This window comes from Equus przewalskii, chromosome 1, assembly GCF_037783145.1.
Source record: "Equus przewalskii isolate Varuska chromosome 1, EquPr2, whole genome shotgun sequence".
Classification (NCBI taxonomy): domain Eukaryota; kingdom Metazoa; phylum Chordata; class Mammalia; order Perissodactyla; family Equidae; genus Equus; species Equus przewalskii.
In genome coordinates, this window is record NC_091831.1 from 129,643,226 (window position 1) to 129,669,298 (window position 26,073).

Consider the following 26,073-nt stretch of genomic DNA (forward strand, 5'->3'; position numbering starts at 1 on the left):
CACTTAATGGCCATTTGGATATCCTCTTTTGTGAAGTGCCTGTTCATCTTCAAATTCACTTCTAAAGATAATGGGATTTGGTAATAAACCAGGTATATAAACTAGTCCTTAAAACTATAGCGCCACCTCCTGTAGAATGAAGACAAGCCTTCCTATATGGCACCTAGTGCTTGGCACATCCAAGGAGAGGATCAAGACTGGAAATGCCAGAGCATGTAACAAAAGAATCAGAGAACTGCAGAACAGCCAGCCTCAAAGCTCATCTCACTGAGCTGTTTCAGATGAGGCCCAGCGCTGAGAAGTATCTTGTCCATGAATATGCTTGTAGAGGCAGCACCAGAGCTACATGTGAGGTTTCTTAACTTCTCGGTCAGACTCTCTGCACAGTGCTCTTTGGGACAGAGACCTATGAAGGAGTCTTGTTACAAGATGTAACATCTGCATGAAAAATACACAAATCAATTTCTCTCACTAAACTTTGAGGTGACTATTTTCTAAAGGCTTCAGCTGGATGGTCTCTGGGCTCCACTGAGCGTGGCCTTTACCAGCCGTTGCTTCAGCTGAGTCGGGCACAGACGCAGCAGGTGGTCCTCTCCTTACTGCAATAAAGAGTGTGAAAGCCCCAGATCCATAAAACAAGACAACTTTGCAGCGCTGCAGACTTGCTAATCTGTAAATATTTAGTAAGTCACACAGCTGGGAAATAACTCTATGATCTAATCAAAGCACATTACAAAGCTGCCAATCTACCGTTTATCAGATGGCACTTCCGAGTGCAGCATGTGGAATGAAAGAATTTTAAACAAAGTGTTTTTTTATGGCAGAGGAGAAGCCCCGAAGAGAAAACACGAAGACGAACAAAGCTGAGGTGAAGGAGAGAAACCAGCTGAGTAGAGCAGTCATTCCACATTATGTTGAAGCTTCCAGCACAGGGCTGAAGGAAGTCCCTGCTCAGAAGAGCATCCGATGTGCTTAGGACCTCACCTGGCTCTGGCTCTGCTGCTGATTAGCTGTGTGGCCTACACTGTTGCCTTTCCCTTTGGGCCTCAGTTTCCCACAGGTTTTGGGAGAGGCTGAGATCACAGCTCTGACTGTTGAAAATTCTAGGCTGTGATTTCTAGACCTCTCCTCTTGCCTTCCCATTTATCATATGGAGTCCTGAATCCATTTCTATTTGAGTTGTATATGACTTTGGAAGAATAAACATTTATTATATGCAATGAGAAAAGTCATGTTTATGTAGAAGTCATTTACTGAAAAACCTTTTATAGACTCAATTTTAAAAAAGGCAGGGCCAGCCCCATAGCCGAGTGGTTAAGTTCACGCGCTCTGCTTTGGTGGCCCAGGGTTTCGCCGGTTCGGATCCCGGGTGCAGACAAGGCATCACTCATCAGGCCATGCTGAGGCGGTGTCCCACATAACACAACCAGAGGTACTCACAACTAGAACATACAACTATGTACTGGGGGGCTTTGGGGAGAAGAAAATAAATAAATACATTAATTAAAAAGGCAGAAACCAGAAGAGCTGAATTCCAAAAGCCTAGGCTTGTCCATCCCATATATATTCTGCCAAGGGCTCAATATGAAATCTCAAGGCACAGCAAAGATTCTCTTTGGAGGCATCGAATTTCCCAGAAAGAGGAAACACCACCATCAAAAGAATGAAACAAGGCCACCAGAGGACGTTGAGCCCAATGAACATCCAAGGCTGTACATGGCTGAATTCATGGCAACATTCTCAATGGTAATGATGACAATCATCGGGATCATGTCTGCAAGAAATACCACCCTCCAAATGAAACAATTCCTATAGTCAAGTATGCATTACAATGTCGGAACCGTCAGTGGGAAGTACTAAAGCAGATTACTGTTTCAATAACCACAATGCTTTGAAGACACAGATTATTTTCACAGTATTCTTGCCATCTGGATCTTAAATTATACTCAGTAACAGAGTCTTAAGATGACATATCAGTGATATGAAATATAGTGGAATTGTTTGTAACGGTAGTTATTTTTGATCAGAATTCATGTAGATTGTGTGTAGAAAGCTTTAGATTACATAGCAAGCTCACAAGGTAAAAACCAGGTATGACATATTTTTAATATCTCAAAGGATCTGAAAGGGTTCTATGCAACTGTATTCAGCCGAGCAGAAATGTATCTTGAATACTGTACTGGCCAAACAAAAACATATCTGTGCTAGAATCCAGCCCTGTGGCCCCTAAGGTGTAACTTCTGAATATCCTACACACCGCAACTGAGGGAACTGAGACCCAGGGAGATGTCCACACTTGCGCTCTCTCCCTGCTTCCCATCCATTCTTCAACTTTCATGAAACTGCCTTCAACAAGGAGAGCAGTGACCTTGTTTCTCCTTAAGCCAATGGATGCTTCTCAAGTCCCTCTCTTAGGTGACTTTCTGGGCAGCAACTACCCTTCTGGCTCTAGAGACATCCCTCGCTCCTGGTTTCCTTGCTCTCTCCAAGACTGCATGTTCTCATTTCTTTCAAAGATTTCTATTGCTCAGCCTTCTCCTTAAATTGTTGAGTTTCTCAGGGTTACAGCTGATAAAGTTTTTCTCACTCTTCCACTCCACCTAGGCAAACTTATCTACCTCCACAGTCTCAATCATTATTATTTTATTACACATTTTCAAATCTTTATCTCTAGCCCAGCCTTCTCTACTGAGCTCCCGAGGCAAATATCTAACTGTCTAATGGGTACCTCTGTTTAGATATCTTGCAGGCACTTCAAACTGACTACATTTGAAGTTGAACCTGGTATCGTTAAACTCCAGCTCCCAACACACCTGCCAGAGTTCCTGTGTTTCCATCACAGTGATGCATACAACTCCTCCTTCAGCTACCAGGTCAAACACTTAGAGCTGTCTATGTTACTTTCCTTACTCTCATCCCTGCCAATTCCCAACCAGTCACCAACAACTGTCAGGTCTCTATTTCTTTAATCCATCCCTTCATCTCCACTACAGGCCACTCCCATCTGTTATGTGGATGAATGCAACAGCCTTCTCACTGGTCTCCCTGCCTCCAACTTATCTGCACATGAGAGGAAGGGAAACCTACATAAAAGGGAATCGAAACTGTATCCAGGATGAAACCTCTTCGATATTTTCACATACTCTTAGGTTCAATTTCAAATGATTTAAATTGGTTTATGAGGCCCTTTAGGACGTGCCCCCAACCTACCTCTCCAGCCTTATCTTCTGACTCCTTACCCTCCTTCCTTTTACTTGAAACTTTCTCAGTTCATTTGGTTAGGATTCTTTTCTCTCACCTTTGGAACTTGACAGATGCTGTTTCCACTTCCACCACCACCTGCTAAAACTAAATGGTGCTACTTCTAGGCTGATTTTCAGAGACCAACTAGACAGTCTGTCATCCTGGATGTTATCAGTATTAGATGATGGAACTTATAAAGTATTCCTCTCTCCATTAAAGATGCTTTTCATCACCTACACAAAATCTGGCAAGATTTCAGGAATGTGTAGAAATTCTTGAAACTTAAAAGCATGGGGCATATGAGAAATTTAAGAATTTATATATGCTTTTGCTTCTCCTTGAATGCTAAATGAGTGTTACACAATCCTTAAAAGCCTGATCAGGCATCACTTACTCTCTGAAAATTTCCCTTACCCTCCCTTTAGAACAGAATTGTTCATATTATTGCAGATAGAATATTATACTCTGCCCTAACTCTTTTTATGCTCCTATTGTGTTACTGTCAAAGCAATGAATATACACAGTTTTTAAAAACATCAAAGAGGATTTTGCTTGTAGTAATGGCAGAATAACTTATTGCAGATGAACTCTCCTTCAGGGAAACAACCAGAAATACTGGGAAAAAAAATACACAACAAATCTGTTTGAAGGCACTAGAGAGATACCAAGGCACCAAGGTAGAGAGGGCCAAGATCTTGAAGAGAAAGAAAGCACAGAGAAGTGAATACAATGCTGCTTTTCCCCTCAAGGCATTTCCTAATTTGGAAGCTGTTAACCAGAAACTGGGAAGCTGAGCAAAGCTTCCTGAAATCTCATGGGGCTGGGAAGATTAAAAAAAAGAAAAAGCACAGTTCTGAGCTCAAGAAACAGAATGGCCCTGGGAAACACCACAGACATTTCGATGAGGTGCCCAGAGGCCTACACCCTAAAAGGTAAACTGAAAATACACTTCACAATTTCCAGTCAGTTCAGTCCCTGCTCATATTATGGTGACCTGCCCTATCTTAACCACATGCTGGAAGAAAAGAATAATTCTCTGTAGGAACGAAACACAATCTAGAGCCTCAAATTATCTATACAATGTAAATACCAATAATTAGCATTAAATAAAAAAAATCAGAAACAGCAGGAGATAAGAATCAATGGCTAAAAACTAGCAAAAAAAAATAGACAATAAAAACAGGCCCATAGGTGATTCTGATATAGGAGTTATTGGACCTGGACTTTAAATAACTGTGATAAATATGTGGAAGGAATTAGATGACAAGATGGAGAACTTCAGCAGATACATGGAAACTATAAGAAATCAAATGGCTATTATAAAACTGAAAAATACGACATTTAAAATTAAAAACTCAATAGGAGGGGTTGAAAGCAGAACAAACACAACTAAAGAGAGGAATAGTGAGTTGCAGATGGATCAAAATATTAAGAATAAAGCATGGAGAAGAAAAATTATAACAAATATAGAAAAGAGCAGAGGAGACACAAAAAACAGTGAAAATGTTTAACATATGGGGTAACTGGAGTCTACAAAGAGGAAGAAAAAAACAGAGCAGAAGCAATATTTGAAGATAAATGGTTGAGAGTTTTCCAAAATTGACTTATAAGAACAAATCCCATTTTCAGTGAGTACTACAACCCAAAGCAAAATAAATACACAAGAAAATTACTCTAGGCATATTGCTTGAAAAAAGACTGAGAAAATTCAAAAAGCAAGTAGAGGGGAAAAATAAAGCTACATACTCTTTAGAAAAGTAAATTGACAGCTGACTTCACAACAGAAATAAAGGAAGCCCGAAGACAATGGAGTAACATCTTCAAAGTGCTGGAAGAAGATTACTGCCAATCTACTATTTACTAGTAAGTGAAATTATCCACCAAAAATAAAAGCTAAACAAAGGCATTCTTAAACAAACACACAGTGAAAGAATTTGTCACCCGCAGACTCACACTAAAGGAAATAAAGGAGGTCTTCATGCAGAAGGAAATAATCCCAGGTGGAAGCACATGCAGATACAGGAAGGAGTGAAGAGCAATGGGAAGGGTTAACATGTGGGTGAATCTAGATGAACACTGATGCTATGAAGCATTGAGATTGTATAGAGGAGACTAAATTATATGTAGATAGAAAACACACAAAAACAACAATGAATGAGTTGGAAAAATGTGTCACAAGATTCTTGGACTGTCCAGGAGGAGGTAAACACACTAACTTGTATTAGACTTAAAAAAATCATAAAAGGCTAGTCAATGAATATACAACTAACAAGCTAATCAAGAGGACAGAAACAGAATTTAACTAATACATATGTATCTGAAAAAAGGCAAGAAAGTAGAGAAAAAGGAACCTAGAACAGGTAGCACATATAGAAAAATAGTGAGATGATAGATTCAAGCCTCATACATCAGTAATTACATTATATGTAAATAGACCAAATATTCCAATTGAAAGAAATGACTGTCATGCCAACAACCGCTCTCTGCAAAATAACACCTTCATGATACTCACAAGATATGCATTAAATATAAGCATACAGAAAAGTTGAAAATGGGAAAAGATACACCATGCACACTATAATAAAAACAAAAGCATCTATGTAGACAACTATAAAATACTATTGAGAGAAAGGGAAAGCTAAAAAAGTGGAGGGACATACCATATTCAAGATTAGAAGACTCAATAATGTAAAAATGTCAATTATTTCCAAATTGATGCAGTGTAAAGCCGATTTAAAAACAGAAAAAACAAACAGAGTTTTTTGGGGGTAGAGAGTGATAAGCTGATTCTAGACTTTATGTGGGGATGCAAAGGGCCAAGAATAGTCAACACTACTTGAGGAAGAACGACAACAAAGGACTTATATCAAGCATGTATTAACACTAAGTATAAAACTGCAGGAGGAAAATGTGGGACTAAGGTAGAGACAGGCAATTAATTCAACGGAAAAAAGTTGAAAGATCTGAAAATGAGTAGCACATATATGTTCACTTAATTGATGACAAAGTGGCACTAAAGACCATTGGGGAAAGAACGATCACTTCAATGAGGGGTGCTGAGCCAAAAGATATCCATGTGGAAAAACAACTAAACAAGGATCCTATTTGCATACATACAAAACTCAATTCCAGATGGATCGTGGTTCTAAATATGAAAAGTAAAACAACAAAGCTTCTAGAATGTAACAGAGGAGAATATCTTCATGATCTCAGAAACACAAAATTTTTATAAGGACACAAAATGTACTAACAATAAAGGAAAAGAATTATAAATTGAACCATGCTAAGGTTCTAAAAAAATCTGTTCATCAAGAAACATCTTTAAGAAAGTGAAAAGGTAAGCCACAAGATAAAAGAAATACATATAAGTGACAAAGAATTTCTACAAATAAGTAAGAAAAAGATGGATAACTCAAGTTTAAAAAAATGAACAGGCACTTCACAAAAGAAGATATCTGAATGGCCAACAAATATGAGAAGGGTCCTCAACTGCATTGTTCAGAGACATGCATATTAACACCATAACACGCTATTACTACACATTCACCAGAATGGCTAACACTGGCTGACAATACAAAGTGGTGACAAGGATGTGAACAACTGAAACTTTCACATACTGCTGAAAGGAGTGTAGCTGAATAGATGCACAGCCTATGACCCAGCAATTCCATTTCTAGGTATGTATCTGGAAAAGTAGGGATGTATGTTCAGTGAACAGCATGTACCAGAATTGTTCAGCATCATTATTGGAAATAACCCAAATACCCATCAACGGTCAAAAGAATGACAAACAGGTATATTCATACAATGAAATATTATAGGAAGCAATAGAAATGAAGAACTTCTGTTGCATATAAATAGATGAATCTCACAAACAACGCTAACAAGAGTAGCTAAGACACAATGGACACGTATGACATAATTCCATTGATTCATAGCTTAAAAACAGGAAAAATTAACCTCTGCTGTTAGAAGTTGTGGGTGTTTAACTCCAGGGGAGGAGAGAGGGCATATAGTGATTGGGAGGGGGCACAAGGGCACATTTGGGATGCTGGAAATGTTCTGTTATTTGATCTTGGTGGTGGTTTCTTGAGTGCATCCAATTTGTGGTAACTCATGAAGGTATAGGTTTAGGACTTATGCTCTCTTCTGGATGTGTATTATACTTCAATAATAGTGTATATTTCAATAAAAAAAAAGTCAAGTACTACCGTATAGCAAAAGCAACAATCCATAACCACTCCTCCCCACATGGTTCCTACTCTTAGAGCCACTCAGTTCTTTAAGCTTTCTTCTGATATATTTCATATTCCCAAGTAATGGGCTTATAATGAAACTTCTTGATGTTTCCATTTTAGATAGCTATAGCCTTTCTATTATGTCTACCTCCTACTAGGATAACATTTCTTATATAGCCTGGTGTTTTTCCTAGAGTTGATAATTACACAATCTGTTTCTTACATAGACTCCTGTTGAAGGCGTCTCCTGCCTTCATGGGTACCTGGTGTCTCCAATACTCAAACCCTCCCAGGGTTCTGCAGCACAAATCAGTTTGTTTCTTGTTGGCTGCCCTATCCCTGGAGACACTTAGGTTTTTGTTTACTGGCTCTATCAGTTACCACTCATCTGTCTCCTTCCATCTTCACAAATCTCATTGACTTATTTGTTGTTATCTCCTCTTTTATTCTTTGATTTGTTGTTGTTGTTTTTTTTTTTTTGAGGAAGATTAGCCCTGAGCTAACATCTGCCACCAATCCTCCTCTTTTTGCTGAGGAAGCTTGGCCCTGAGCTAACATCTGTGCCCATCTTCCTCTATTCTATATGTGAGACACCTGCCACAGAATGGCTTGATAAGCGGTGCGCAGGTCCATGCCCAGGATCCAAACTGGCAAACCTGGGCCACTAAAGCGAAGCGTGTGAACTTAACTGCTACACCACCGGGCCGGCCCCTCTTTGATCTTTTTTTATTCCTTTACTTTAGTGGAACTTTAAGAGACAGTCCCAGTCCCAAATAATTACTATTTGCTGCAAGTCTAATTGGGGTGACCCACAAACAGTGTGGGGTAATCATTTTATTAGCCTTTGTATGCTTATTATCAAGCCTACTAACAAGCACGTGGAATCTGCTTGAAAAATCTGTATTGAAGTGCTAAAAAAAAAAAAAAAATGGTCAGGTTCATTGTCAAATCAAAGAAGCCCAGTCACCGGCCCCCACTACCCCCACCCCAGGGGTCTGTACCTGGCGACATGGCGTCACGAAGGGTGCGAGTCTCACCTGTGTAGTGCTCGTTGCCCTGAGCAGCACAGGTCAGGAGCTGCGCCATGGAGGAGCCCACGGCTTTGGAGGTACTTCCCAGGTCTTGAGCACATTTTTCCAGCTATCAGAATATTCAAGGAGGAAGAGAGCTCAGAAGAAAAGAAACATCCACTGAAGTCTTAGCATAAAATTGATGCAGATCAAACCTTGAGCCTTAGCTCTTTCCCACCTTATCACACCAGTGGTGCCAAGAAGTAGCGAGATAGAGGGGAAAGAGCCCAAGCTTCAGAATACACGAATCTGGGTCCACACCCTGCCCTCTGCTCCCTTCCCCTAGTTGTGAGCTGTGAGAGAACCTCTCCAAGCCTTGGCTTCCTCGGGAGATCATAATACTTAGGTCAAAAAGTTTTCAGAGAATTAATGTAGGTACTCAGCAAATGGTAGCTATTAGTACTATGCCTTTAGAAGCTAATTTAGAAAGTCTGCAACAAATCCTTAGCGAGAATTCATTATGCCTTGGCAGGAAGTGGGCAGACATCCAGCTGTATCACCTTCCTGGCGTGTGGGACCATTAACATTGTTCAATTTGATCATCATACTTTAAGGAGTTCTAACCAGAAGGAAATGCAATAGAAGTAGAGGCTTGGAGTGGTAAATGAGATTATGAAAATGGGCAAAGTGCTTGCGTCCCATGAACAGTATGTCATCTTGCTTTGTAAACTGAATAAATAATTCAGAGAACAAAGTCAGTGAAGGCCTAGGGTATGGATAATTATTTGATTACTAGATGAGGACAGCATTTTGGAAGAGAACTTCTAGGCATACTGGGACCATGCAGAAAGGCATCAGAGAATGTATGCACTTTTAACTCCGCAACATATTTCCCAAGAGAGTCAAAGCGTTTAAATAAATGGAGCCTGGTCCATTACAGCCAACAATATGTTATAACACGGTACACACATTCTTCTAGCACAAATAATTTCTTTAAAAATTACATGGTGTTTCCTGCATTCTAACCGACCAGTTATTTTACATAAAAGCAGAATTCATGTCATGCCAGCCTCTCTTGGGCTCACTGGAGTACAGGAGTTTGCAAAGAGACATCTGGATCACATTGCAAAGCTGTTAGCCCTGGAGCCAGTCCTAACTTTATCATTAGATGGGTGACCTTAGTTAAGTGACTTAACCTCTCTGAGCCTGCCTTTGTCTTTATAATTAGGGATAGCTTGACTTAAATATTTTCTGAGCGCTTCCTATGTACCAGGCATCGTTCTGTGGTAAGTTAGATGCTCCCCAGTCCCTTTATGCTCTGCAAGTCTTCAGTTCGCCCAAAGAGCGGCAGCGGTTAAGAGCAGACGCTCTCAACATGAGAGATCAGAGCACGGGCTTTTGAGTCCTGTAGATCTGGATTTAGACCTTGGTTCTGCCGGTTACTGGCAGATAAACATTTGACAGAATAGTGGCAACCCCCGCCCCTCTGTTTTCTCAGCTATAAAATGGGATTAATAAAACTTGCTCATTAAAATTACCACTAGGATAAACTAGACTGTGTGTGTGCGTGTATACAACGCTTAACAGGCGTTTACTAAATGGTGGTATTTTATTAGCAATGTTCAGTAATGTGGGAAAGGAGGTACAAACAAATGAGAAGGATTGGTAAAATTTTAGCCAAGAAAACCCTGACATAAGCATCAGGAGGCACCACAACATGACCAAATTAGATCTCTGGTGCCATCACCCCTCTTGCAATGTGGCTTTACTGTACTGAAGCGCCTTGCTGTTGTCCATCCCAGAGCCTTACACTAAGTAAATGTTTTTCAAGAACGTGAGTGTTGTAAATATTTTCTGTGCCCAACTTTATAAGCTCATCGCCACCCATTTCAGAGATAAAATCCCTGAGACACAGAGGAGATGAAGGACTTGTATACAGCTAGTTAACGACACAAAACTGCACCTAGAAGCCAGAACTCCTAGTTCCAAACCCAGTTCCTCTGGCTGCACTGGGTATTCTTTCCAGAAAAAGGCCACAGGATTAGAACACTGGCCTCAAACACTAGCATGTGTCTTCTTTATAAAAAAGAGGGATGAATATTAACAGATGCCTGTCCATTCCTGGACAAACCCCAGGAAAGCACACACAGAACCATCACTAGAGGCTCCTCAGGGTGATCTTGATCCTAACACAGTTCTAAAGAAAGTTGGCTATTCTAGGGCTCTGCATTAAAAATGCTTGAAATTTAGGCACACTAATCCCGACTTCTAAAACTGCCTGAACATATCGTAACAAACGTAGAGGCCCACCACACAGCTGGCTCCAATACCTCTTACCGTTTCCCCTGGAAGTGGTTTCAGCTGACTCTCCACGGCCGCCATCTTGGCATCTTGCAGTTCATTCTTGAGTGTCTGCACAGTGCTCAGAGCTGAATCGATTTCCATAGGACCACAGGCTTCATGGGCCTGTCAACAGAGTTGGGAATATGTGTACACAGTCTGCTTGGGAAAATGTCCCCAGGACTTCGCAACATAGGAAATACCTTTCTGGATACAACCAATGATTCTCCAAATCCAGCAATAGGAAGCACAGGTAGCAAGCATTCCTAAGCAAGCAAAATCAAGCTCCATCAGGACTCTAGTTCTGGGTTCCCTAAATAATCAATTCTGTATGTCTCATAACTGGAGACACTTAACATCCCCTTGAAGGTATTTTGATCTGAAATGCATTTGCCTCTCAGAAAAGAGGATCCTTATTCACCGTGTCTGGGTTCTCGAGATGGGGCACCTGGCATAGTATGTGTACAGCCAGAAGCTTGGGAATCAAGTGGTGAATGAATGAATGAATGAATAAACAAATCCGGGACTCTGGGGACAAGTCTATAGCAACCTTATTGATTCCCTTTACAAATTTCTGGATTATAAACCATCATCTTTCCATATTGAAGATTATGAAAGATTCTTTTCCTTAGTAAAAATTTTGTTTTAAAAAAACTTCGTGCTCTTGCTCATTTAGAACAGTGGTCTCCAAATGCTTTGATCACACATCCCCAAAAGAAGTATGTTAATAAATTATACACATGAAATAACTACTGATCAGTATATTAAATACTGGCAAATCAATTTTTCCCTTTTCATGTAATAATAACAGCAGCAGCAGTAAATACTAATTGATTGATTTCTACATGCCAGTATTACCAGGTGAGGAAACTGAGGCACAGAGAGGTTAACTAACTTGCCCAGGTCACAAAATTAGTGAATGGCAAGGCCAGAATTTGAATGCAGGCAGTCTGATTCAGAGTCTGTACTCCTAACCTTAATACTATATAAGAAAAGATTTAAAAGCCCTCATAGTGTCTTCCTGAACCCAGTGGACAGTCTCGCTTGAGCCCCACTTTGGGACTCTCTGCTCCAGAGCAGCTGTTTCAGGTGGCTGTGTCAAAGACTTGCTGAGGAAACTGGTTACAATGCAGATGTTCAGGCTCTGTGACCAGAGGTTCTGAGTGGGTTGCTCAGAGGCAAGGACCAGGAACCCGCATGCTAAGAGCCCCCAGGTGACTCCAGGGCAGATGGTCCCTGGACCTCTCTTTGAGAAACACAGCTCAAAATACTCTATTATTGGAGACAATCTAAAGCTCTGGATATTTCTCTTTGGCAGTGGAGTGTACTGTTCATATTAAGAATTCAAGTCAGCTTCTAACCTTCTTCCCTTGCTCATGTATGAATGAGGCTGCTTGTTTCTATAGAGGGATTGTTACAAAGACGAAAAATGAATTCACGCCAGAACTTCATGCTAATACCACATCAAACGGTGTAGTAATGAGGCCCTCTGGTAATTAATAAGCTCCAGAGACAGAAACTCATTAATCCCCAATTCTGTTCTATTGAGGACCTTGTTCAGGTGAAAGCTCCCATGTAAATGTGGAAACCTTTCAGGGCCAAAAGATAAAATAACCCCTGAAATAGATTTATTGCCTACCTAATTTGTTATTAAGTTCACAAGAGGATACCTGGAAGATACGATCACTTATTCTGGCTCACAATTTACAAGACACCAAGAAACTGATGATTGCCAGTCTCCCCTAAGATTGTGAAACGTAGACCACTGCTTGTCCCAGGGTATGAGAGGAGGGGGAGGCATGCAACTTAACCTAGTTTAACAAAATTCATCTGTAACCAGAAGGCAGTAACCGAATCCAGGAGAGAGCGGCTGAACGTGGCAGGAGCCAATCCACATGGGCGTCCTTAATGGTCATGCAAAAAGAATGGACAACTCTGCCAAGAAATACGGCTGGCAGGATTCAGGCCCTGGTAGCACCCGGGTCACACCAGCAGTAAGGAATTAGCAGCTGTGTTCCTGACAAGCTAACAGCTGGGACAAGGGTCCACTTGCCTTCTGTGAGGCAGTACGCAGCTCTGCCAGGCTGGTGGCGAGGTTCTTGGCACACTGGCTCAGTTGCATGGCTGCAGCCTGGTCGCTCACGGTGGGCACTGCGGCTTTGGCAGAGGACACCATCTTGCTTCCAGGCTGTAGAGAGATGAATGGAAGGTAAGACGGCTCCTGGGCAGCAAGAGTCAGAGAATAGAGACCCAAACAGCAATGCTGTCAATCAGCCAGAACTCAACTTGCCCTAAAACAAGGAACGGCAAAACCATCTAGACTCTCCCCGAAAACTGCCACCCTAACTGAGACACCCTAAGGTAGTACTTTCAAGGAATGTTTAAAAAAAAACAACAAAGGTATGTGTCATTGGGGGAGGGGCAAAATTGGGATAGTGGTTTGAAATTCTCATTTAAAACAGATTTCAAAGAGTTTCTTATTAAATTCTCTTCTTTGTGTTTCTTAGAATAGCTCTTTAATCTGTGCTTCAAATATATCCAAAACTATTCAAAAACATATATATTTTAAATACATGATTCCCCAACTTGGAAAAGATGTATTAAAAAGTGTGCTCCTGGGGGCCGCCCCGTAGCATAGTGCTTAAGTTCACATGTTCCACTTCGGCAGCCCAGGATTCACAGGTTTGGATCCCAGGCACTGACCTACACACCGTCTGTCAAGCCATGCTATGGTGGCATCCCACACACAAAATAGAGGAAGACTGGCACACATGTTAGCTCAGGGCCAATCTTCTTCACCAAAAAAAAAAAAAAAAAGTGTGCTCCATGGACTTCTAGTTGTAAATTTATTTCATTATTTTTATCTATTTTAAAAATATTTTTCTTTATATTTACTTATATTTTATTTCATTCATTATTTATTGAATAAATTTAAATTCATTCAACATTCTGGGAGAGCAATTTTACAACATTTATGAAGAAAGTCTAAAATGTATAAACTTTTTGGTTTGTTGATTGCATTTCTATTTATTTCCAACTTTGCCTTACTCTTGTAAAGGTCTGATGTGTCTATAATACCAAAATTAAAAGAACAAAAGAGAGGGGCTGGCCCTGTGGCTTAGTGGTTTAGGTGTGTCAAGTTCCACTTCAGCCGCCCAGGTTCAGATCCCGGGCATGGACCTACACCACTCAACAGCAGCCATGCTGTGGTGGCAACCCATATACAAAATGGAAGAAGATTGGCACAGATGTTAGCTCAGGGCAAATCTTCCTCACAAAAGAAAAAAAAGAACAAAAGACAAAGGAAAGACAAAGGCAGGCACAGAGTGGACCCTGGAACACGTCTACATAGCTCTACCATCATACCCTCTAAGCCTGACGGCAGCGGAGACAACACAACTGGCTGCAGGCTCTTTAACTACCTAAATGAAATGAGAAATATCCTGTCCGAGCCACAGTTCTCAATGTCCCAAAGAGAAAAATAAGCTGCTTGCAATCCTATTTCTAGGAAACTATCCTAAGGAAATAATTCAAGTGGGTTACAAAGATTTGAGCACACACAAAGACTTTTATCATATCACAGGTTGTTTAAGAGGATAAGTAACTGAAAACAACCTGTACGTCCAACGATGGGAGAAGAGCTAAACACAAGAGTACAGCCATATGACAGAATATTATTCAAAATCATGAATGTTCATAATACGAACGTTAACATGAAAAACACAGAGCCTATACACAATGAATCCCAATTTAGAGGAATATAGACATACATATGTGTGTAGTTAAAATCTGAGGACATTCATCAACCTTTTCATGTTCTATCTCTGCTTGTTGGAGCTCTGATGCTTGAAAAATTAACCAAATAGTTGTATCACTGGGTCCTGTAACTACTGGTCCTGTAACAACTAGAAAGGGATGAGGAAGAGACCAGCCTAACCACATGCACCGTTTATGAGACACAAGTAGACACCAAGTGCTGAGACAATGGAATACAACAAGTAGGTAGGAGGGTTTTTCTAGAAGTTAATATTCTTTTTTTCTTTTAAAAGATTTTATTTTTCCTTTTTCTCCCCAAAGCCCCCCAGTACATAGCTATATATATTTTAGTTGTGGGTCCTTCTAGATGTGGCATGTGGGATGCTGCCTCAGCATGGCCTGATGAGTGGTGCCATGTCCACGTCCAGGATTTGAACTTGTGAAACCCTGGGCTGCCGAAGTGGAGTGCATGAACTTAATCACTCAGCCATGAGGTTGGCTCCCAAGAAGTTAATATTCTTGTTTTACTTAATTTTCCTTAAAATGAATCGACCTCTCACCCCACAAAGACTGACAATACTTGCTAATTCCACAGTTGCCACAAGAAACCCTCACACCTTTGGAGAAATACGCTCACCATTTCTTGTTTCCCAGGCCACGAATAATACACGGACTCTGGAAACCAGGAAACCAAAAGTAACACCTAGTACTGGGCTCTTCATCACAAGTTGCAACTTATTATACGTTTTCTCTCATAGAAGAGAAACAAAGATGATATTCCCAGGAAAAACGGATTATGTGTCTTCTCCCGGGGCTATTTCCCCGCATATTAGCATTTCACTTTGCCAAGCCGAATCTACCTCTCCTGAAACTGCTTCAAGGTCTGCTTGCTGCAAAGGCTTTGCTTTGGCTCTGGAATTCGCTAATTCCTCCCCTTAAGGAGAAAGGGCACCCCCTGCTTGGTGGGGAGCTCTGGGTGTGACCAAGGTGAACGCTTGTGTTACCTGGAGGAAGTTCTGGCTGGAGATGATGAGAGCCAGCTGGGCACTGAGGTCTTCTGTTTGGGCTTGGCTCCCTCTGACCCCCTGGACCAGCTGAGGGATGTGATCGGCCACTGCCTACAGGAAGCAAGGAAAATTAACACTGAGTACACCTAGTATGGTGAATTACCAAAACAGGGTGGAAAATGACCCAGGTGATCAATGTTTCTTTGGATGTGCTGTCGCTCCTGGGGATGCCTGTCCTGGACCTTGGATTCACACAGCTCTTTTAGTCAGCTGGGTCCTCTCCAACACTGAATCCTAACACAGTACCTCTGGGTAGTTCTCCCACACCCATTCCACTCCATGGTCCCGAAGCTCCCAATATATTCAACACAAGACGATCCTCCATAACAAGGCCTTAAAAGAATTTCCCCAGTTGCAACTCACACCATCCTGGCTCATGAGGATTGCAAACCCTGAAATCAGAGAACCTATCAATTCACGGGTGGACAAACTCAAGTCATGCGGTCCCATGATCAGAAAAAAGTGAGAGAAGTTCTCAACTACCAGCATCGTTCACCATTTCCATTCCTTACTCTGCAGGAACACACTCTGTTCACCAGCTTTCACGTTGTCATGGCTCCTCACCCTCCATTCAAAGTAGCCCTTCTCATTTCTCAAACCAGGAAACCAATGCCCAGGGTAGAGGAGGGAGGCGCCGCATTCCCGACGTGAGACCACTTTAAAGTGACCATCTGCCAGCACCTCAGGAGATGGCCTTTTACCCTCTACGTCCTCCCATATTTCTCCTCTGTGCCCATACCCCATGTAACCAACCAGACCCTCAGAGTCATAGCACAGTGGCCATCACTGCTGACAAAGGTCCCAAGGGCATCCCACCCTGGTGACATGTATTTTTTCAGGAGCTCACTCCAGCAAAGATTAAAAATATACATTTCCATGAGATTTTCCTCAGGTCTTCTTCAGGACTGCTGGCTCCAATAATTTGGTCCTCACTCCCTTCTGCACCACAACCCGATAAATAGCAAAGCTCTCATTTCCTGACAGTGACACCAGGAGGCTGAGCATCTTCCCAAAAAGTGGAGGAGGGGGTTCACACTGGAGTATTTTCCTGGACACAAGTAGCATGTGCTCCTTGAGAAGGGGAAGTGCTATTTTTCTACCCTTGCTGGCAGCCGAATCAAGGCCCTGATAGGAAACAAACACTCCCTCCCAGCAGGGGCCTGCCTCTGAGAAAAATCCTCTTTTACAGGGAGAGTCCCTAGGACAGGGCCCCGCTGCCTCGGTGAGGTTTTTATCCTAGAGCACACTCGCTCCTCACTGCGGGGCCTCGAGGAACCTGGAATCAGGACTTGGAGGGCTCCGGCTGGTTCCTCTCAGAAGTAAAGCTGTTTCTGAAGGAGAACCTTTCACATGTGGATTGTCTCACAGAAGAGATTTGGAAGAGGAGAGATAGGGCTGTTAGCTCTCACAACCCAAGCCCAAGCAAACAGGCCTCTCCACCCAGCTCCCACTGCTAATTGCAGATACTTGCAGGAGCCTTCAGTCAGACTCACTGCCGACATGGAAGCAACAGCCATACAATTACAATTTGTGTCTGGCACCATTCAGGACTGTCCTAGGGGAGTCAACTCTCTGGGCCTCAGAGGAGGCAACAAAGGTATTTCCTGCACCCTTTGGAGTTCGTTGGCTTCACCTTAGCATCCAGGCCCAGGTCTCAGAAGAACAGGCAACAAGAGAAAGCCCCAAGGCACAACGTCCCCAAGGCCAGAGAGGATGAAATAAATCTGCGAGGTGCAATCAGCACAGAGCAGCAAACCAAGCCTGCCACGGCGAGCCAGACTGGATGTGAAGGCCCCCCTCTCAAAGGGAGAAGGGCGCTCTGGAAATTCAATGCTTTGTTCCTATTTTCAGAGCCTGGAAATGGCCTCATCTTTGATCCTCCTTGATTTGGTCTCTCGAAAAGAAAGGAAAGAATCTAGACAAAGAAAAGACAATTCTGGAAAAAACATCATACGCTCCTTCCAAACACAGGCCATCTACTTAACAGACAAAAACCAGACACATGAATGTGTGTACACCTGGAACGGGGGAGCCGGAATAAACTGGATTAGAGGCCTGGATGACCGGTCTTAACCGAATTACCAAGGCGCTTGGCGTTCTAACGCTATCAGGGTCATCTACAGCAGACCTGGCTCTCCGGCAGCCAGAAACTCACCTTGCAGCTCTGGACCAGCTGCTGCTGGGCCGCGGGGTTCTTGTTGGACACGGCCGCGTTCTGGGAGGCAGCGATGGTCTGCGTGGCCGCAGCTGCAGCCTGCTTAGCTGCAACCTGGAGAGGAGAGTGAGAGGAGGTAAGCCAGGGTTCAATGTGCAAACACACACATGCACACGTATATACGTCCCTTTGACTGAAGGGGTGGCACTGGATCGCTGCAGTATGAGAAAGGGAACTCCAGCTACAGACTCCGCCCTTAAATGTCCCTGATGATCCCAACCTAATAAAGCCCTGTTATCTTCATTTGGGTTACATTCTCTGGGACAAGTGATCAAGACAGGCACACTTGAAAGGTTCAAGTTCCGATGTTCATTTGTCTTTCTCAAAAAGACAAGGGACAATTCCAAGACAGTGACGGCACTGATAAGCAGCGCCAAGTTTAAACATTTTAGGGAAAAAACAATTCTCCCACAAGCAGCACAGGCTGCTCTCTGGGTCAAACACTGGTGCTCATGACTTTCCTCTCGTCACCCACGGGAAGCCTTGGTTCAGAAGTGCCCCGACTCCCCACAGGAGTACTTAGTCAGGTTTATCTTCAAGTCTCCTTCCAAGAACAAGGAGGCCTGTTCTCTCCAGAACCCAGCAGTCTACACACGGAGAGACTCTTCAGACAGGCGGGCTCTCGGCATCTACCCCCCAGATTTTAGTGAAGAATCTCCTGTGTACATTTGCGAGGGGAATCTATTCATTTATATAGGTTGTGCCTATTACTATTTTTTTCCAGAATAAATGTTGAGAAAAATATTTCTTTTTATGCACCTCCATACTTCTCCAGCTGAGCCTGATCCCCATTTCTGGTCTTTCCAAGCCCATATTTTCTACTGGGAGCCCTGAAAGAGTCATTGCCTCCAATAAAATATACACATCTTTTAACTAATGGTCTTTTCTGAACGTGTTCATCCCGTAACGCCAGAAAAAAAAATCCTGGTTCCTCCTGAAAAAAAATTTGAATTCTAGTCAAGAACATTAAACTCAGAAGAGATTTTGGCTTTCTGAGACCATGAGCTGAAGCAATTTTTCAAACTGTGTCAATGTACCTAAACCATTGTACCTAAACCACTCAACTATATCATTAAACTTGCTTTAGCTTCCTTTACATGGGCACTGCGTTAATTTGATTATTTTTTTCAAATAACTCTATGCAGTCTAAAATGGACATCCTGGAAAAACAGCCTCTTTACTGACCTCCAATCGGTTGACAATTTTTTTCTTAATAGCATTCTGGGCAGCAGCGTTGGTTGCCACCCGGAGACCTTCTGCAGCTTCTCTCAGTCTTTGCTGCTGGTCCTCATTCTCAGGGTTGGCTGCAGCCCCCTGAGAAGGTGAAAACAAAGATTTCAAGAGGTCCAGGGGGCAGCATGCCACAGATATTGCACTCAGGCCTTCAATTTTACTTTTTTCCTATTAATACAAAGTATCCGGAAGACAGCAAAATGCTTCGAGCAATGTCTTCATGATAAAGATGTTTTCTCTCATAACAAAAAGACATCTACCAGGGGATGTTTCAAAACTGCATGGCTAACCAATAGAAATCCAATCGCAATAATTAAACACTTGAGATCATAGCCTTGGCTGTCTATATAAACTAACTCGTGGTCAGAAAGCCATGGTTTAGAGATGTTAGATAAATTTCCCCCGCCCAAATCTCTCAGGGAGAATTTTATCTTAATTGGCATGACAGACACATGTCACTGCTGAAAGATTCTCCCGTCCTGTGGCACTGGTAAATGTGAATGGACTAGGATTACAGTAAAAACACACGGGCAGGGGTGGAGGGAGCAGGGGCGATGGGAATGTCATCCAAAATACTGTAAGGATATGCTGTTCAAGACAGACCATGCTGAGAAATTGTGTTCCTAGAGAGCCTGAGTTGCAAACTAAGTCAAAATAGAGCTGGGGCCCTACTGTAACTGAACTAATGAAAGAAACAGATGCCTTTGTCCCCGCAGGGAAAGAGGAAGGCGCTGTGCACAGCCCACAGCCCTTTAACTGTGTTGCTGTAGGTTAAAGTGTCTTAGGACTCCAAGTGGATCTATTCAGATGGGTGGGATTCTGAAGTAGGGAAAGGCTAAAAGTAATATAAGGAGCAGATATAATTTTACTGCACGATAATTCAACAAAGACTGAAAGCTCATCCGGCCTTCCACTCCCACCTGCAATAAATGCAGCAATGAGGAGTTTTGTCACAGGGCCTGGATGTTTTGTGACCAGTGCTTGACGTATACAGACGAATGAGTTTTTTTCCTATGAACACTTTAGGGCAAGGATATCTGCTAACGAGGCAGAAAAGACCACGGAAACAAACACATTGATTATCGAAAATCAATTTTCTGAATGTCTGCATTTTCTCATTGGCCAACTTGCCAGATTTACCAGTTTATAAGAACCTATTTCTTTGAACTATTTATAAAAGTTATATGAATTCCTACTGGATGGACAGTTTTAACATCTGTGACAGAAATGTTCTGGCAAGTCTCTTGCATGGAATCTTCTATTCTTTCAGACTTTAATTACTTTCAATTGTCTTTGATTTTGTGTTTCTAGCAACTAAAAAATTGTATTTTTGCATTTCATGTGTGAAAGGATTGTTTGAGCCACTTTTGCGTTCTTTTGCAAGTTTATGAAAATCATTTTGTTTGTTCTGGCCGTCAGGTTTTTTCCAGCCACTCCTTTATCAATGCCTCAAGTGGCACGCTAGCCTTAACTTTATATTTCGAGCAGCAGGAAACCAACATTTCTGCATTTTACACTGACGTGGGTGTCTGGATCCTTCTTTAGTAATATCTTTTTTTATGATGAAGTGTATTAGATGTGGGATACTAATCTGGGCCTGAAATCTTAGTTACTGACTATGACATGTTTTTTTCTGCACATTAAATATATTCTTTGGAAGTCTAATCATTGTGCATTCTTCAGCTTCCAACAAAATTCAGCAAATTAAATATTGCTATGAAGACAAAGTGACGACGTCTAAAAACAAGTTAAAAGAACTTGCAAAAACACTTATTGCTGTACCATCTAATATAAATAATCACAAATAACAAATACTTAAACAAGTTCTTGGTAACTTGGTACATTCAGTTGTTGGTCTGGGGAGCACTGCATATCTTGAGACAAATGTGCACATTGGTCCTGGCGTGGTCCTGGTTATGTGATAGTAGGTTTAATCTTTGAGTTTTAATTCTCTCATGTTTAAAACAAGGGATGGTTCTTTCCAGTTTATCAAGCATTTTTTGTGAACATGGAGTTTTACTTGAAATAGCTCTGTTTAGACTTGGGGGGGGGAAGGTAACAAAATTAGTAAAAACTATAAAAAAAATTAACTACTCTACAAAACTCTAACATATATTTTTGCTAAAATGGATGGTTAACAGAAGAGCTTCTTGGCTGAAACAGGGATCAGGGGAGAGAGGAAGGAAGTTTAAACCATGCCTCTCCTTGGGTTGCTCTTCAGCCCCACCCATGGGTTATTTCTAAGAACTCTCAGCCCCTCAGGTAACATGACAGTGAGTCAGACAGGGAAAGTCTACTCGGTTCACGGTATGTCACAATACATTTTAAGTGATGTCATTCCCAAGTTGGTTGAGATACACTACCATTCTGTAGGAGGCCAGGGAGATAGGATAAGGTGTGGGAACGGTTAATGAATCTTAAATGCATAGAAATACATTAAACATGTTACCTTGGGGGTATGAAGTTGAAGGTGACTTTTATTCTTATTTATACTTATCTGCATTTTCTATTAATTCCATAAGAAATGTGTGCTAGTTGCATAATTAAAAAAAAAATAGAAAAATATAGCCTTATCCACGTAAAACAGTTCTTACCTAGCGGTAGTCATTCGAATTTCCTGTGGAACTTACACACACACATGTGCACAGGTTCCACCCGTGACCTGGTGAACCAGGATCTTTGGGGGTGGAACTGCGGCATGTGCTTTTAATGTTTCATAGGGTGCTCTAAAATAGAGCCCTGGGTTAAGAATCACTGGCTTTTAGAAGCATTATGATATAAAACTGCCGTGAAAAGCACCAAGCTCACTCTTCACTTTTTTCTCAAACTCTAATATTTAAAACTACTGAGATTTGAAGAACAGTGAAACAGGAAGCAGAATCTTGATAGGAGTTTAGGTGAGAAGTCAAATAGAGGGCAAAGTAACATTAATGCTGCAGGAAGAAAGCAGCTGTAAGTGAATTTACTGTTGAAAATCTCAAGTTTAAATTAATCACCATTTTCAATAAAGCCAAAAGTGACGAACCAAAGGAAAGGAGCACTCGCTGAGCAGGGACTCTGTTGTCTTCAGCTGAGTCAGCACCACTTCCCTCAAGGGGTTCATTCATCCATTCCATGACCTTCTTCTTTCCCAAGCCAACGAGGTTAAATGTTACAAAGCCGTATAGGTTTTATACGAACAAAAATGTGTACTCGGCTGACCATTCTCTATCTTGAAGGTCCCTTCCAAATCCTAACTCTTAATGATGGTCACTTATCCATCTAACAAATCCGACGTAATACCTTTGCAGCTTCCACCATGCGAGCAGTGGAGTCGGCCAGGAGTTTTGCTGCTGCCAGGAGCTTCTTTGAATTCTCCATGTCGATTTCAGCTTCTGCGTCTGACCTCATGGCGTTGACGAGGTCTGAGGTGGCCTGGGCCAGGACCCGGGCCTGGCGCACCATTTCACCTGGAGGACAGGAGTGAGGATGCAATCTTTCTGTCTGCTTTCTAAACTCAGGGGAAACCTAGGAGGCAGCAGGGTCTTGTCTTTACTCCTCTAGCAAGAGGGACAGAGACAAGCGAGCCTTCATGCTCCATTGCTAAGCAATGCAGCTGAGTTAGACGTAGAACTGAAAATATTCCCTGTGGCTGCCAGGACTGCACGCCCCAAACACATCCGCATTCAATCTTTATGAGGGAGAAATATGACACAAAAGTAACCAAAGAGGAGCTCTTTATAAAGAGAAGGCAGGCAACAAAATTATGGGGATGTATTAGGTGCATTTACTTTTAGTAAATATTTATTTAGAAAATATTATTTACCTCACTTTAAGAACTTACACAAAAGTTTCTATAATAAATTCTTTGCATAACGGGCATAGAAAAATTATTTTAAAAATTCTGAATGAATTTGTACGCCACTTAACACCAGATGAGTAGTATCACATAATCCACTATATTTGGATCATTTGGCTCTTGCTGATAGGAAGCACAGAGCCCAGTTTCATGCTCAAATGCTAAAGTTTGCCTTGGCCCAGTTTTCCTGTCAATTCTCTTTGCTCACCCTCTTCCCCCCAGCACTGGTTTGGATCTTGCTATTTGTAATTGTTTGGTTTTATTGTACCATGATTTTATTGAAATCTATTTCTACTTCCTTTTGGAACTGGGAGGGGTGTAACAGTCGACATTAAAAATAAAACCACTCAAATGTAACGGATTTCTTCCCGTCCCAAAGCTCATTTGAGAAGAAGGCCAAACCATGGTAACATTAAGAGGGGAATAAAAGTTTTCATAAAAATCAAAATGTGCTGAATTCAAGGTATCCTGTATTGGATTCTGGGACAGTGAAAGGACATCAGCAGAGAGAAACTGGCAAAATCTGAATAATGTCTGTAGTTCAGTTAACAGTAATGTACCTGTGCTACTCTGCTAGTTCTGACAAATGCACCATGGTTTAGTGAAGACGTTACAAATGAAACTGGCAAGAGTATTTGAGAACCCTCTGTATTACCTCTGAAGCTTCTCTGTAAATATAAAAGTATTCTAAAATAAAATGTTTATTTTAAAAAACCAAAAAAAACCCACAAAAGAACATCATCAAAAAGTCATTTAAGGAGGCTACAGGAAAAGCACAAGGTAATTTTCTTTAAAAAAATACTTATAATACAGTATTGCTCTGTGCTGACAAGGAAGTAGAAAAACAAACTACTGGTAGTGTTGCAAATTATAGAAATTTCCTGGAGAGAAATTTCATGAACACATTTTCTAAAAAATGTTCAAATCTATTGGCTCAGAAATTCCATCGATAGGAATTTACCCTACATATATCCTCCAAAGTAAACCAAGATATTTTTACAAGAATGATTACTGCAGTATTATTTTTTGTAAAAGCAAAACAAACTATCAAATGAAAAAACTTGGAAGCCACCTAAATGTCCATTAAAAGATAATTGGTTAAGTAAATGATGATGCATCCACTGAATGGAATATTAAGCTGCTATTAAAAAGATTAATGTATAGGTCAACTTGAAAAGTCTCTAAGATATTTTAAGTGAAGAAGGTTGCAAAAGAGTATGTATAATGCAATTCCATTTGTTTAAAAAGAAAGAGGGTATTACATACATACATACATGACTAGGTATATTGAAAATTTCTGGACAGGTAAAACAAACTGGTCAGTTCTGGAGATTCACATGGGATAGTGACAGGCTACGTCTGGGGAGACTTACTTTTCAACTAATACTTGGGTGCATTGTATATATTTTTTTAATTTTCTGTATATCATGATGTTTAACATCTTAAAAATGTCTTCCTGGCTGGAGAGAGAGTGCGCTTCCCAGGGCTAACCAATTCTTAGAGAAAGCACAAGGTCCAGCCAGGAGCATGCCTTTGACATGCAAACTAACCACCACACAGCCACACCTCCTATGGCCAGTACATCCCAGGAGACAATACATTCCTGTGCCTCAATCATCCCAGGGCAGATACCAGGCAACAAGGAATCACCCCTATAGAGTAGAGCCTGCTGAATCACCCAAACTAGCCAGTCCTAAGCTGTTCACCCTGCCCTGCCTTACCTTTCCCATGGAAATCCCAATAAAAGCCATGGCCTAAGCTCCCTCCTCACTCCTGTCTTCTGCAACCTGACCCAAACCTGAGGCTTTCCCTGTGACACTGCATGGCATGTGGTGACCCCCTCTGGGACCTGGGAGTATGATAAACTTCTTCCTTCCAGGCCTCTATTCTCCTCTCCTTCTGTGGCTGCACCGACTTTACCATACCATATCCAACATGGGCTTTCCTAGGACAAAAGAGATTTACTGAGTTTTCCAACTTTTGCCCAACCTCAGTGAGGAACACTTGACTGAGTCTGATGAGAGCTTGCCCTTGAGGCACCCAGGCAGCCATCCCACCTTTCTTACTCACGATCATCACCATCAGGGAACTCCAAACCGACCTGCCCACCCATAGCCCAGCCCCTCACCAGCATCGCCCATGGAGCTGAAGATGCTCTCGGTGACACACATGATGGTGTCGGTGGCCTGGTCGTAGCGGCCGATGGGCTCGCCTCGGCTGGCAAATTGTCGCACATGCTGCAGGAGATCGTGCAGGGCCTGGCTGACTACGCTGGCTGCTGCGCTGACCTGCTTCAGCAGCTCACTGTCGTCGGTGGCTGCCTGGCAGGCGCGGACGCAGTTCTCCACTGAGCGGTCCACGAGCTTTCCGGCTTCAATCAGCTGCTCCTGGCAGACAGGGGAGCTGATGGTGGGGCTCACCACCTGAAGAGAGACAGGGGCAGGTCTAGGGCACTGTGGGTCAGCTCCTGGTCCCCAGTGTGCACTAGCATTTCCACCAAGTCCCAGGCTCTGGGTCTCAGGTCCTTACTTATAGGACCAAGGATTCAACTAAACCATTGCTGAGCTTTCTCATACTTCACTATTTCACTTTATCTGTGACTTTAAATGCCTGCTAATTTTTATCTTTATTAGCGATACATAATCTATACCACTGACTACTTCTATAGATAGAAATTACCAATATTTATCAATTATACCTGCTCCTTTTAGGAACCTCTGAATTGAGTCTTCCGAGCTGAGATAAAAAGACTACCTAAAAGAATTGTATTTCTTTTTCCAGAGACACCTGGAATTCCGCCTCACAACACTTTAAAGAACAGAGGGATTCTGTCAGTTATCTGGATACTAGAAGGGTGAACAGGCAAAGCAGGAGGGAGACCATCGAGGACACCTCCGACTGATGCTGCAGATCCTACCAGAGGATGGGAAATGCCAGGCTGGGCCAGGTCAGGGATCTGTAAAATATGTTATGACATGAAGTTGAGGAATGGACACCTCCCATCTTCTGCTGCATCATCGCAGTGACGATGCACACGGTAGACTGGAAAGGGTATTTCAAGTCAGACAGGCCTGAGTTAAAACCAGTTCTGCCACATACTACTTCTGTGGCCTTAAGCTGCTTACTAACATCT

The 26,073-nt window shown here is 42.0% G+C and overlaps 1 protein-coding gene across 13 annotated transcripts in view; it reads right to left on the minus strand.

The window, feature by feature from the left end:
• The window catches only part of TLN2 (talin 2), a 418,570-nt gene that overhangs the window by 106,562 nt on the left and 285,935 nt on the right, over positions 1-26,073 (minus strand). For all 13 annotated transcript variants that reach the window (XM_070578546.1, XM_070578544.1, XM_070578536.1 and 10 more), the window contains 8 exons: positions 25,069-25,363; positions 22,385-22,551; positions 19,055-19,183; positions 17,810-17,923; positions 15,592-15,705; positions 12,885-13,019; positions 10,829-10,957; positions 8,519-8,621 (listed from right to left, as the gene is read on the minus strand). In XM_070578546.1, the coding sequence (XP_070434647.1) occupies positions 8,519-8,621; positions 10,829-10,957; positions 12,885-13,019; positions 15,592-15,705; positions 17,810-17,923; positions 19,055-19,183; positions 22,385-22,551; positions 25,069-25,363 (1,186 nt within the window). The remainder of the gene's footprint in view (positions 1-8,518; positions 8,622-10,828; positions 10,958-12,884; positions 13,020-15,591; positions 15,706-17,809; positions 17,924-19,054; positions 19,184-22,384; positions 22,552-25,068; positions 25,364-26,073) is intronic.